The sequence below is a fragment of the Falco biarmicus genome, chromosome 5 (assembly GCF_023638135.1).
Source record: "Falco biarmicus isolate bFalBia1 chromosome 5, bFalBia1.pri, whole genome shotgun sequence".
Lineage (NCBI taxonomy): Eukaryota > Metazoa > Chordata > Aves > Falconiformes > Falconidae > Falco > Falco biarmicus.
The window spans coordinates 12074826-12089752 of NC_079292.1; the positions used below are offsets into that span (position 1 = coordinate 12074826).

Below are 14927 nucleotides of genomic sequence, written 5' to 3' on the forward strand. Positions count from 1 at the left end.
AGCAGGTTACTTCTGCTTGCCATCTTGTTTGTACCAAATCAGAGCAGCTTTTCAAAGGAAGTCTGGTTTTACCATTCCAAGTGGCAAAACTTCATAGAATGTACTAACTTGCACACGATTAACCGTGGAAGGAAAGTAATTCCCAAACGTGTGTGTAGTCACTGCAGCGATCATGTCCTGCAAGGTTCAATTAGTGCGTGGCTCCCGCAGGTTCAGAAGTGCTGGTCCTGTCGTTGTGGGACACTTCTGACAACTCACTCCACAAAGAGTGTGCTCACACTGTGTCTCACAGCCTCGTCTCCTGCACTTCTTCTTCCGTCTCCTCCTGCAAGGCAGTGATTCTGGGGCGAGGTTTGCGTTTACTGGAGTTTCTGTGGTGTACTGGGAGTAGCTTAAGGCGGTCGGCATGGCTGATGGCTTGCCTGAAGGAGCTCTTTTCGTTCAGCAGCTTCTGAATCGATTCATACTGCCGCAATTTATTGTCCTCAATTACCTGAAGAAACGGTATCACTCTCTTAAGATGGGTAACAGTGGTGCTGACAGAATTTAACTAACACAACTAATGGAGCAGGGAAGAGACATGAAGACATAACAGAGATTTTCTTCTAACAGGAAAAGCCCAATTTACAATTGCAGTTTCTAATTTCTAGTTTGCAATTTCTAATTACAACCATAAAACCAGGCATTAAAATTGTAACATGGAGAAAAGGTGCCTATTGCACAAGTTACAAAATGCCGTTCGGCTCGCTGGTTTCCCCTTGTGATTTTTTTATTTATTTTTTTTTTACCTCTGAGAACGTTTGTTGATGTCTCCAGATACCACAGCATTTCCCCAACGCTGCTAAACTGCCCAGTTAAGAAAGCGTTAACTGCATGCAGAAACCAGAGCTGTATTGCAAGCAGAGGGAGAAGGCTGCCAGCAAGGTGCCAGGCCGCCTTTGCTTTCTTCTCCCCAAAGAAGGAAGCACACGTCAAGGAGCAGCGCATCCCGAAGGACGAAGGACGTAGAACCTGCTTATTGATTAGCCTGCTTCATTTTCAGGCTGCATTCTTCCTGATGTGCTAATACACACAAGCAAATATACATGGAAAATGATGTTTCACTCTGCTAATCAAATGAAGGTCCCCCCTCATGGAAGAGTCAAGAAAATACAGCAGAAGGAACCTCATTTTTAAGAACAATTACATGACTTGCCTTTTCTTTCATTCACTAACCACTTTTGTATAACAAGGAAAGTACCCCAGGACTTCTGTACTTTGTCACCTCGATTAAATGAGAAGGGAATATGTAAGTGGTTTGATGAAAGAAATCAGCGATTCTGACCATCAGATGTCTTTCCAGGAAACCCCTCCCCCCGCTACAGCCTCCTGTTGCTCCAGGGCAAGCGCAGCCACTCCTGCATTTGCAATGGTAAAGCCCTGTGAGATGCTGGGATTTTTCTGGAGCTCCTGAGCCAATCTACAATACAAGGCACCTGGATGAGCAGTGGGATAACCTACACCCCTTTCCTTCTGGTTGAAAGAAGGAATCCAGCTCTTCCATAATGTGACCCAGCCCACCTGAACACAGGTGTCTATGACAGCTCAGGTGAAAGAGCAAACAGCAGCCTGCTGCTCTTCTGCAGGTGACCGAGTTGCTCAACTGCCCTGAATGACCTCACCAATCCAGCCAGCTTCATCGTTTCTGCTTGGTGCACTTTGCACGTTCATCAAGCGTAATGAAACAACGATATGTGAGACTACAAGAAAGGCTCACCAAAAACCGCTGGCACTCCAGCATCGCCTCCAGCCTGTGTTCAGAGAGTATCACCGTGCAGTTGGCAAACGCATGCTTCAGGGTCTTCCTGATCACTTGGGAGGTTCTGAAAGGCAAACAAGCGCTGGCGTTTCAGACTGCAATGTACGTGCTGGCCCTACCCATTACTTTATTGATGCTATTTCATAGTTTAGCTGTGTGTTGTAAAGCTCACGTGCATGGACATCAACACTCTGCGGTCTCTCAGCATGCTGCATTTCTGCCACAAATCAGCCCTATTTCTATATATTTCATATATCAGCTATAAATCTAAGGTTGTAGCTAGGTTTCCCTGATCCCCCATGCAGAATTACTAACATACGTTACTGAAATCCGGTTTAGTAACAGACCAGGCCAGTTACCAAAGGTCTCTTTAGCTGGTGCTGCCTCACTGATTTTCTTATTTCACATTAGAAGACAGAACAAAGGAACAAAACGTACACAGGGTCCAGGTGAGCACTCGGTTCATCGAGCAGCAAGATTTTAGCTTTGCTGAGAACTGACCGGGCAAGGCACATCAACTGTTTGTGGCCATGGCTGAGGACACAGCCTCCATCCACCAGAACGAAATCAAGTTGGCCTGGAAATTGCTCAATTACAGACTTCAGCCCAACCTGCCAGAAAGAAAAAGGACAGGAAAAATTGGTGAGATACAGTCACTGCTGACTGTGCGTGTGACAACTAACGCCTTTCATTTCTGGCAGTGAAGAGAACACAGAAACGGATGAAAAGGAGAATCTGTCCTATAAAGACTACAAGCTAGTAGCTGGATGATGTGAAAAGCACAGAAATACTTGACTCTTACAATATGCTAGCATTTATGTTGGGAAGCTGATAGTTAATGCTCGATTTGTTTGTCACATACGACGACTTCTGGCATTTCAACCAAAACATTCTCAGCTAGCAGGCTAGAGAAAGCAACATATTTGAAATTCTTTATCCAGTGGTGATGTACATCATTGCAAATGTTAAGGAAAGGGATTTTTGCAAGGAAACCAGGCCTCTCTGGTTACTAGGTGGGTAAAAAGAAATGACCAAAATTTGTATGCTACAACAGCATACAGCAACAGAGAAAATAACCCAGGTCACCACAGTTGTTTTTTCTGTAGCTCTGAGACCATTTCCATCTGCTCCTTTTTGCTGCCCCAAAGGTATTGTGCACTTTGTTTATACTAATGGCATCACAGGCTTCCCCCTAGCATCGGTGACAAAACATTTAGAGCGGTGCCCATGCCAAGTGAAGCTGCTTCCCTTGGACCAGCAGCCAGAATCCGGCCCAGGAGATGTTCTCTGACTGTTTCTTCCAGTGCTCCTTTTTGCTGTCACTGGGGGACTTTGTACACCTCAAAGCAAATCTTTGCATCTTCTACAGGTCCAAACTGACTGTGTTCCTGGGCCTAAGCAGTAGCATTTACAGAGAAATTTCTGTAAAATACGAGAACTAGGAAACAAACATGAGTTGCATTGCTTCAAAAAAAGGTTATAAAAATGAAATGCAGCCCTAGTAGTTTATGAAGAGATCCCTTTGTGTTTGTTTTAAATATTACTGATCTGCAATTAATTTGCATTCCAGGGCAAAAAAATAGTAGTGGAATTCACCCTTTGTGTTTCCATTTTACATGGAAACCATATTAAACTGTGGTGCACGGGTATGTGCATGGTGTTTCCAAAGAGTTTGTGCTTCATTTATAAGCAAATTAAGGCCAGTGCTTTGTTCCTCACCCCTCTTTTGAACACACATCGTGTCCTTTAATGAAATTTTACATCTAATGGCTGGGAAAGATGCTTTCCTCTTAAAACTGTACAAGGTCTCTCTGTGTCCCTGTAGGGTCCAGACAGCTGACTGCAAGAGTAAAACTTGGCCTCAAAAGTTGACGCAAGTCCAACAGATTCAAGCGCTGAAATATGGGAGCAATAAAAAGTGAAACATCTGACATCTGTCCATTCAGCGCCTTGCTCTCTCCAGCTGATTCTGAGGAGCAGAACAAGCTCATGCTGGTCTCAGCAGGATCCTCTAAATCCTAGCAGCCAACACGGGTCAGGGAAAAATTGGCAGCTAACTTTCTTTCTGTGCCATGCTCCAGAAATTATACTGACTCACTGTCACTAACGAGACAGATTTCAAGAGCGTGAACTTTGTAAACAATCCAATCACTCTTTTATATTTGCTTTGCAGTCTCACCTGTGCAATGAAAACCTCTGTATCACATACAGATTTGCCAGACTCCTTAATGATAAACACTTAGGTTAGGTTTTTGTTTTTTTTTCACACTGTCATAAATGACGTTTAGCTCTTTGAAATTCCAGGCTCAATTCACATGTGCAGTGAAAACAGTCCTCAAAAGCAGAAGGAAATCTTGTCTTTTTCAAGAAAGGGTATCTTAATCCACACTCCATTTTTCCCCCAGCCTCAGTGAAACAGCACTGAGCACCCCATTGCCTCTGCTAGGACCAGCTGAAAAGCTGCTGTCGCATCGTTTAACCAAAAAAGTCACGATGTTTTTATTTGACAGTAAATTACTCCTAGAACGTGTCTGCTTGCCTCTTTTCCAAATATAGGGAAGAAATCAGATAAAGCCAAGAGAGCAAGCAGAGACACAGTTAACCTCCTGGATGGGAGAGGAAGAACTTGGATCAAGTCCCACACTTGTAAGCATTTTCTGATACCTGAGACTTGCAATGCACAAGGAAAATGGCACCGATTCGTTGTGGGGTCCGTATTAATTAGGTAATCTGTACCTTGGAAGAAGGCATCTGTGTTCCCGGCTGCGGCCCTTTCCCTAGCTCTCCTCCGCCTTCAGGCGCTACGTACACCTGTGCGATGTGTGAAGCGCGACCAGAGCCAATAGGTGGCATCTGACAACCGTACTGCACGGGGAAACGGCCACCAAAACCTGGGCCCTAGCCTCGCGGAATCCGAAAACAAAAAATGTTGCGAAAACCTCAACATGCAATTACAAGACGACCTTCAGATTCATAAAATCTACGATTCCACGATACTTATTTGCTGCCCGTGACACAAGCAGGGTGTAAGCCTGAATGCAGTGTCAGAGCGCGCTCCTTCTCAGCTGGCGTTACATCGGCCTAAGAACGGCGATAACTGGAAAATATTTAGAGGAAAGATTTTTCTAAGCAGAATATAAATATTTCCTATTGCAGAAACACCAATCTTTTTTCTAGGAAAGACCACAGGCATTTTTCACTTTTTTTTTCTGGTCTCCAAAATGTTTAGTAGTCACAGAATCACAGAATCACTTCAGCTGGAAAAGACCTTACAAGATCATCGAGCCCAACCGCTAACCCAGCACGGCCAAGTCCACCAGTACCCCACGTCCCCGAGCACCACATCTACACGTCCGTTAAACCCCTCCAGGGATGGTGACTCAACTGCTTCCCTGGGCAGCCTGTTCCAACGCTTGACAACCCTTTTGGTGAAGAAATTTTTCCTAATATCCAATCTAAACTTCTCCTGGCCCGACTTGAGGACATTTCCCTTTGTCCTATCACTTGTCACTTGGAAGAAAAGATCATATTTTGGTAGAAAAATGTATTTCATATATACGGCAAAGCATTAAAATGAAAAAAGATTACAGAATGTTTTGCTGTATCAGCTTCCTCTGATTTTTTTTCTCTCAGGGTCACTCAGCACAGCCAAACATAAAACTCCACCTATGCTAAATCACTGCATGAGTAATCCAGATTGTGCTGTATGGAAGTTTATAAATTTTTTTTAAAAAATCTGACAAAGGCACCTCTTTATTATGTAGCAAGGAAACATGGTTTACAGCACAGCGTTACCTTTCCTCAGCACTTTTTTCTTGTAAGATTCTGTATAAATGTAATATATGACAATCATTTGACCTACACTAGACTCTGCTGTAACCACTTCACCAGAAGGATACAAATAACATCAAGCAGCTTTACCTCCTCTGCGACTTTCCATATTTCTTCATCTTTCCATTGCCCATAAGGATCCAAATTCATCCGAAAAGTTCCAGAAAATATGAACACTTTCTACAAGGAAAAAGATATACAGACACAGGTAGATAGATACCCTAAAACATTGTATAAAGCAGTGTAAATTGTAAAGCATACAGAAAAAAGAATAACCTTCTGCAATTACCAGATAGAGCTTAATACACATTATTAAATTTTTTTAAAATTATTATTCAAAAAAAAAGGTATTTTAAAAATCCTATGTTCAGTTTTTGGCAATTGTCTTAACAAAAACTTAACCAAACTTTTCTGAATAACTGCAAAAATCACATTTCAGCAGTTTTCAGAATAAAAGATTTTCACTTTGGAATAAGACTTTTAAAAGCCATTTTTGATTCTTTATTATGGGATAAATATTCAAAAAAAAATATCCCTAAACCAATGTGTATGTTCCCACAATTTTGTTCTAAAAGAAGAAAACTGTTGGGTATTTGTCAGTATTCAGGGACATTGTCCTAAGTTGTTTTTCATTGGTGAATTTCTCTTTGCCTAATCAATTGTAGCCAAACATATACCAGCATCCTTCGGTTACCTGACATTTCACCATGTCCCAGTCCTATCTCAAAAGAGGTTTCTTTTTTCTCTTTCACTGTCACATCACTGAGACGTGACACAGCATGACCTGATTCACGACTGTTGCAGCAAAACTCGCTCTGATCATTTCTGAAAATTCCCGACAGATGCTACAGCCCGTGCTCCGTCCCTGCTCTGCCCTGTGCCTTCCTTTCAGCACACAGGACGAAGTGGATGCATCTTTCCTAGCCTAGCACTGACAGCGCATCCTTCCCGCACTGAAGTTTACTGCTTGGTTCTGCTTTTCTCATCATTTTAGGCAAGCAGATTTCAGTGAACATCCCTTAAATACACGGGTTTTAGCTTGAAAAGCAATGACTCAGACAAAATTAAATGTTTATTTAATCTCTTTTTACATAGGGTGGGTGTGTCAGATTCTGGTAGAAGTGAGGTTTTTCAAGAGATACTGAAGTTGCACAACATTTCTTAAGAGATAAAATCAAGCTGTTGCTTTCTGTGCTGCAAGGTACGACGGCTGCTTGTAGCTGGGAGAACTTGGTCTCAAAGACTGTCAATGCATTGTTGAGAAATATTATCGTTTGGTCACTCTTTCCTTGTACATACGGAACAAATACCAAGAGGAAAGATGTGAGACAATTATTTTCCTCTCTTTTGTGTTTCTAAAGAAAATATTTATTTAGAGAAAATGTGTTGACATGCCAGTGATTCACAGCCATGTCATTTCTTGTAGTCTTGGTAGTCGAACACTACCAAAAGCAGCGAAGGACTGGCTGTACCAGCAGAAAAGGGCTGAGAGAATATACTTGGCAAGTACTTTCCCAGAGTTTGGCTTTAAATTTCCACCTAATCTAACCTGGGAACTTGGGCATTCTTTCATCAGATTTCAAAGTGATTTATACATATATTTACATAAATAATTTAATTATGATTAATTAAAAGTTTAAACATGGCAGAGGGAAAAAAATCATTAATTAATTTGCTTAATTAAGATACGTAAGCCGTTGCAAATAACTTCTTTGGTGTAACAGAGAAGGAAGTACCTGATTCAAGAGAGCAGAGGAGAAAAGCACTGCACTGTGGTGCCCTGTAGCCAGTGGGGTGGATTAAAGTGCAACGGTACCAGTCACTGCAGTGCTGGCGACTGGGCTGCAGCGAGGCAGCAGCACACGCAGCTAGAAACCATTGAAGTACTTTTGGTAGAGACTAGAGGGGAAGAGTAGACTCTTGCCTTTATAATAATTACTGTTAATAACAATGAATGCTTCAGTGAAGTACAGCGCAGTCCCTTTCCCATGCCCAGCACTGGTTTGGTGGCGTGAGTGGGGCAACATATTTGCAGCAGGATTAGATTCTTCCAGGTAAGTGGGTGCGGTGGAAACAATAACGCCGTGGAAACAGTGTCAGACACGGGTTGTTCACACTTTGAGCACCATACATTTAACTAATGGAATAGGTATTTTCATTTCTCAGTGGTAAAGAATAGTTAACCAAACAAACCAGTTTTAAAGAAGATAGGGCTGAATAACATTCCTGCTGAAGTGCAACAGGCAGAGAAATAAAGGGAACGACTTTCTTTTGAAACTGCTGTTATTCCTAATAACTGTGCTTTCAAGAAGCAGGGCACTAAAAGCAAGCTATTTCCAAAAGTACCTTCCCCCCCCACAAGGTAAATATTTCATTGTCCTGAAATCTGGTACCTACCTCTCCATTTCAACACCTCTCTCCTCCCAGCTCATTAGAAACCACATAGGGTTCACTTGAGTAAATATCATGTGAGTTACATGGGCAGTTTAGAGTTCACTTAAAAAGAAAAAAAAAAAACAACCCCAAACATTCTTAAAAGCTAGAAGTCTAAAGTGAAAAAAAACCCGAAACCCAAAGTCTCATGGACTTATGTGTTGTTTATAAATACTGAAGAAGTAGAAATAAGGAGACCATTGGAAAGGGGGATGGATGGCTTGGGAGACCGGCAGCAAATCTGGAACCATCTGCTTCTCTGTCACTTGCTCAAATTCACCCAGATTGATAATAGGCATGATCATACAACAGTTTCTCAGACCTGACATCCATCCACAAGCAAAACACTCAGGAATATAAATACAGCCATGTTTATGTTCTGACCACCCCAAATATTGTAAATCAAACCTTCTGAAGGGCTTTAACCCCCTCTCGGTGGCTAGAGCCTCTGCGTACTGGTTATGGTGTGGGATACACCCAGCTTATGGCAATAAGCCTCCTAAATTATTTAAGTGTTATGAGAATCAGGATCCTGGAGTACCTAAGCAATACATACAGAAGAGTAGAACGATCAGTTGAGAAGAGGCTGCTAAGGAGCAAGAGTATCTTGGCTGACAGTAGCTGCTGTGGCAACAGGGACAGCCCATTTGAAGGTTCCCGGTCAGACACATGGACCCTTGTTCCCATATGCTCGTGGAAGCTGGACGTTCTCCATGCTGGAGAGCAAACACAGCATCAGCTGGAACCTGACACCAGCTCCACACACAGACCTCCATGTAGCCTCTTCCACTTCACATATATTATGGCAACAATATCAACATGAAAGAAAATCAAATTGCTACACGAATGCCTTAGTATTCTACATATGCTACAGAGTTATCGTAAGCGTCCTTTAGGGACTTTACATTGACATAATATTTACAGACAAGAATAAAAGCACAGGAGCAATGAAGACCTGCAAGTTTTTGGGGAGCAGTTCTGTAATGTCCTCCCTTGAAGAGGGCTTTATACTAATGCTGGGCGAGGGGGACCTCAATTCATCTCACTCCTAGCAGTTAGATGCCAGTGCCAGCAACAGATGTCCAGAGTGTGGCGAGGGATCAGAGGTCAGCAGAAGAGCACTTGAAGAGCAGCACAAAGGAACTCCAGCAGCTCCAGCCAGTAAGACAGCTTCAGCAGGGGCCCTCTTAATTGCCTCTATGCAAACGCACGAAGCATAGGGAATAAACAAGAGGAGTTAAGAGACATGTTCAGGCCAGCAGGGCTATGATCTTACTGGCGTCATGGAGACACGGTGGGATGGCGCCTATGACTGGAGTGCTGGAATGGAAAGCTACAGGCCTTTTAAGAAGAACAGGCAGGGGTGACAAGGAGGGTGCTGCCATCTATGTCAATGACCAGCTGGAGTTCATGAAGCTCTGCCTGGGGATGGATGAAGAGCTGATGGAGACCTGATGGCTCAGGATTAAAGGGAGGGCAGGGAGAGGTAACATTGTAGTGGGGATCTGCTACAGACTGCCTATCTACAGACAGACAGGAGCAGCCTCACATTCACAAGCCCTAGACCTCCTGGGGGACTTCAACCACCCCAATATCTGTTGGAGGAACAACTCAATGTGCGCTTGCAGCCCAGAAAGCCAAGTGTATCCTGGGCTGCATCAAAAGAAGCTTGACCAGCAGGTTGACAAAGATTATTCTCCCTCTCTACTCCACTCTCATGAGACCCCACCTGCAGTACTGCATTCAGCTCTGGGGGCTCCAACATAAGGAGGACATGGATCTGTTGCTGGGATTCCACAGCAGGGCCACAAAGATGACCAGAGGGCTGAAGCAGCTTTCCTATGAAGACAGGCTGAGAGACTTGGGGTTGCTCAGCCTACAGAAGAGGAGGCTTCAGGGAAACCTTAGAGCAGCCTTCCAGTACCTGACGGGGGCCTACAGGAAAGCTGGAGAGGGAGTTTTGACAAGGGCTTGTAGTACTAGGACAAGGGGGAATGGCTTGAAACTGAAAGAGTGTAGATTTAGGTTAGATACAAGGAAGAAACTCTTCACTATGAGAGTGGTGAGGCACTGGCACAGGTTTCCCAGAGAAGTTGTGGATGCCCCATCCCTGGAAGTGTTCTAAGGCCAGGTTGGATGGGGCTTTGATCAGCCTGGTCTAGTGGAAGGTGTCCCTGCCCATGGCACAGGGGTTGGAAACAGAAGATCTTTAAGGTCCCTTTGAGCCCAAACCATTCTATGATCCTGTAAGATGCTAAAACCTCTGCCTCCCATAATGCTTACTGGTAAACACAAGTGCTGTGCTCCTGGCAACACTGAACCCATGATGCAGAGAACAATGTGTATACTGGCAGAAATAAGCATGTGGGGTTGTTAATGTCCTCAGGTGCAATGTGTGCATAGGTCTGGTGCAGCAGATGCTTCCAGCTATGGTGATGCTGACTCCTCTTCACTGCCCTGCAGGAACCCAGCCTTTGCAGGACCCTCTGTGGCACCATCTCTGGGGAGCAGTGCTGCTCAGCAGGCTGCACCGTGCAGAACTGCCCTGGCATGCTGCAAAACAGCCACCCCCAGAACTGAAAGCAAACAGTCCTGAAGGGTATGAGAAGCAATGAAACAGTGCTGGAGACAGACAGGTACAAGGAACAAAGAAATTGCTACAGAAAAATTGGAACTACAAAGATAAAGGTTGCAAAATTTCACTTCTTGAGGAGAATAAAGAAGCAAAAGTGATCTTTTTTTTGTCAGCTGGCAGTCCTACGAACAGTAGTAACCTCATTCTTCACACTAAGCTTGATTTTAACTCTATATGGAGTACTTATACATAGAAAACAGTGTGAGAGCCACAAGAATGCAGTGGAATAACACTCAAGAAGATATGAGAAGTCATCCCCTTCCTTTGAGCTAGCAGCACCTTATGGGTCCTGGGTTTCTCCTCAATTATTTTAATGAAAAATTGGCTGCAGGTCTCCTGTTATCCATTCAAAGCCAAATTTCTGAAGGCATTTTCCCAATTTGACTCCATTAAATATTTCAGGATGCAATCTGCGTGAGGATCTGTACACAAAAGAGCTTCAGTGTGTTGAAACCAGATGCTGCTGACTGTCATCACCCTGGTAATGTGGTGGAGAAACTCTTGCAGAAGAGGCATAAGAAAGGACTGCCCAGAAAGAAGGGATGATGGGCTGTGATTATACTTCAAACAGTTTGTTATCGCTGGAGTAATTGCTTTGCATAAGAATGACAAACATCCTGCAGTAGCAGCACTGTGGTCAGGCTGTGCTTCAGCAGCACAGGCCTGTGAGGAGCTACGCAAAGGAGCTTCCTTGTGTGTGCTCCAGGAAACAGATTTTGTATGATTTATTTACTCCTTCACACCACTGCAGTGCGCTGACAGATGGATTTGAGACACTGAAAGAAACAGGTTTTTGCCTTTGCTCTAGCTTAGCATGATCCCTGAGCACCCTGCAGGCCATTCCAGCATTGCCTGGAGTGGATGGCAGTGTGTTAGGGTGCTGTGTGTGCTACACAGGTGCACATCAGTGAGGTTCCCACCGAGGAAGAGCACTTCTATATTGGAAAAATTAGGGAAGAAAGCGAAGGAAAGTGTTGGGAAGTTTTCAAGAGGAAGTATGCCTCAGGTAGAGCTCTGTTCTCCTTTTGTTTGCAAAATCTCTCCTGGAGACAGAAAATATCGAGGTGTTGCTACAGGCCAACCTCTCAAGAAAGGAAAGACAAGTTTGTGGGGTTTTTTTTTCTCCTTTTTTTCCCATTCTGAAGCCTTAGGTGAATGGCAAAGAACAAAATGCTACCTTTGTTCTGCTAGGAAAGGCAGGGTGGCATATGCCATGTCTCTTCCCTGCTGGGAAAGTGCTAGTGAAAACTTCATTTTGTTCTGCATGTGGGAACTTTCGAGGCATAACGTGCAGTTCTTTGGCAAGGCTTTGGGACAGGAGCTGCGAACTGAAGCATGCAAACAGGCTGGCAATTCTCATGACCTTCCAGAGAATGGACGGCTGGGATTTTTTTGGTGTTGCTCTATGCACCAGGGGCTTCCAAACTGAACTAAATGTGTAATTTTAACAATGAACTAACAATGCACCTCACTAGCAGAATGCCAAGTTACATTGCTCATATAACAAATGGCTCTCGCATTTTGCTGATGGCTGCAGAGTAATGTTTTCTATATCATTAGTGACTTTATAGTGAGTACTCACCTATGGGAATTATTAATCATATTTTTTGCTGAAAAAATTAGGCTATTTGCTACCAAGTATTCATTTTTCTCCTCAGTCCATGTGTTGTTCTCAAGGACAGCCGGAGACGGAAAGCACAAACCCTGCTGGGCAACCACATCTCAAAGGAAGAAAGGGCTGAGAGCAAAAGGATGTCTATGGGAGAGACAGGGAAGTCCCTTCCAATACAGAAAGTTATACTTGGCTGTATAGGAAAATTTCACAATGGACACAGCTTATACTGGTAAAAGCATACTTCATCCTATACAGCCATGCTTTGGATGACAGCTGTATAACATACCTGTCCTCCAAACTAACTAGATGCAGCTGCATTTGCAGCCTCTATCTGAAGGGGTGACTTTCTTCATACTTGCAAGCAACAATCATGCTGCAGAACTGAATCAGCAATAATAAAGAAATAAAAATTTACAGATACAGACAGAGTGAAAATGTCGAAGAGAGGACAGAAAGGGTGATGACAGGGCAGCTATCAAAGGGCAGCTTGCCAAGCCTCAGCTCAGCAGGCAGCATATGACCAACCAGGCTGTTGGTAGGGCTTAGGCAAGAAACGAATCCAACCAGTGGACTCGTCACTGCTCTCCTGGCTCTGTTTTGTTGAGGGTGTAACTTGGCAGTGAAGAAAGAGTCTGTTCTGGCAAGGCTGAAGCGCTAAAACATTGCTGCCTTTGAGGAAATTTCAAGCATCATTGTGAAGTGCACACAGCAGAGTGAGTTGTGCCTTCTTTGCACACCTTCTTTACATAAATATCATTCAGGCTACTGTGGGATACCATTTTTGAAAGGGAAGCTATCACAACTCAAAATTGATCATTAAGTAGAAAAAATAAATTCTGAATCCCTCTTGATCTTTGCAAAATCAAAGCCATTGTGTTTCCAGCATGAGCACTTCAGCATCTTTTAACAGCTACTAAAGCCAAGACAGTGCCATCAGGAACATCCTGGTTAGAGTCAAACCCCACCTTCATAACACTGACCTAGATAAGGAGAGACCACAGTGACTTGAGTGATTGTTGTCTTAGTGACTTCCTACAATTAGTTTGGTTTGTTGTACTGGAGTAGAAAGCAGAATTTAGCCTACACACCCAACAGAGAGTCAAAGTGATAACAGACCTCTGCCATGATGGTTGTGGAAAAGAAACCCACTATTTTGCAAATGTAAACCTGACAGTGTATTTTCAGTTAAACTGGCCGGCTGTCCCAGAGTCTCTCCAACTATTTTAAAGCACCTCATGTAGTCAGTGCACAACAGCTTCATACCACATGCATGTTCACTGCAGCTCACCAGCTTTCTAAGACAGTAACCACCTTCCTAAGGCAGTAGACTATCTGGGAACAAACCAATATGCACAGAAAGCAGCTGACAACTTTTCTACTGTGGAGATGGGATGGGCAGAACTGCACAATAAGGGTTTGACAGCTGACAGTCAAAAGGAGATCCTCGGTCACTTTCTTTGGCCCACTCCTTGTGGACCGGTCAAGGAGTGAGCTGAGAATCAAACCATACTTATCAGTCTCTAAGGCTAGTAGCCGCCTCTCAAGGATGGATAAAGGTGGGACAGACTGCATGTCCCCTTGCAGTGCAGCAGGCTGATTTGCAACTGGTGTCCTTCTGCCTCCTGATGCCACAAGTATCTCCTTGGTAAGACTGCAGTCAACTGTTACTTGAATTAACCTGCCACACTCACGAGACTTCCAAAGGAATGAACACTGTTATGGAGAAGACTATGTATATTTAGTAGCTGAACAACTATGCAGTGTATAGCTTTTAAAGAAGAGAAGGCCAGTATGTATTACTCCTGTATCAGTGTTGTTGGAAAGGACTGACAGCTCTCAGCAGCAAAAATAAAAAACATGGCATTAAAATTATGCAGTTCATTCCAACAATTTTCATTCCTACCTTTACAGTGAGTGATCACTTTTAAATGTTACTTCATACAGCCAACAATGTTCATTTTTGAGACAGATAATCCAGAGTTTAACTAATATAGGTCAGTGATCCCATGGTGGGGACATCAGGAAGGGACTCAGACGCCCTAGGTTTAATTGTTTGCTCCTCCTTTGACTATTTTTCTTGTTCCAGTTATTTGAAAGTATTAGGGTGCCTAAACCCATGTGAGGAGCTGCTTCCTTTTTCATCTCTGAAATGGCATTACTTCGCATATGCTGGGACTGCTGGAAGCATAAATAACATGAAGTGCTCCTTTATACATGCACCATGAGAATGAGAAGTGACAGGTAAAAAAGTGATGAGTCCAAGCTGGGGATCAGCTAGTGGTCTAGTAAAATATGAGGAAAGCAGTAATTATGCTACTGGCCTGTCAGGAAAAACAGGCAACATGTAGCATCCACACATTAACCATGATACATAATGTAGGGCTTTAGAAAAGAGTAGCTGAGAACACCATGTATTGTATATTTTTCCTCCAGGTGGTACTCTCTTATTTTGAACCAACGTGCAAACTAGTTCAGCGGTGCAAGGCTAAGCAGGCTGCAAACATGTCTGTCAAGTGTGCTGCACCTTCCCATTTCTAGAAGAGTTCTTGTGTGAATGGCATAGAAACCCTCAAAAAGTAGAGTTTGCTGAGAATCATTGCATCCATCCATCCCAC

At 43.5% G+C, this 14927-nt stretch overlaps 1 protein-coding gene across 1 annotated transcript in view; it reads right to left on the minus strand.

Moving 5' to 3' along the window:
* Nucleotides 1-286: 286 nt before the first annotated feature.
* The window catches only part of CFTR (CF transmembrane conductance regulator), a 91908-nt gene continuing 77267 nt past the window's right edge, over nt 287-14927 (minus strand). Inside the window, exons 24-27 of the mRNA XM_056341239.1 lie at nt 5720-5809; nt 2237-2409; nt 1757-1862; nt 287-493 (exon numbers count right to left, since the gene is read on the minus strand). Of these exons, the coding sequence (XP_056197214.1) occupies nt 287-493; nt 1757-1862; nt 2237-2409; nt 5720-5809 (576 nt within the window). The remainder of the gene's footprint in view (nt 494-1756; nt 1863-2236; nt 2410-5719; nt 5810-14927) is intronic.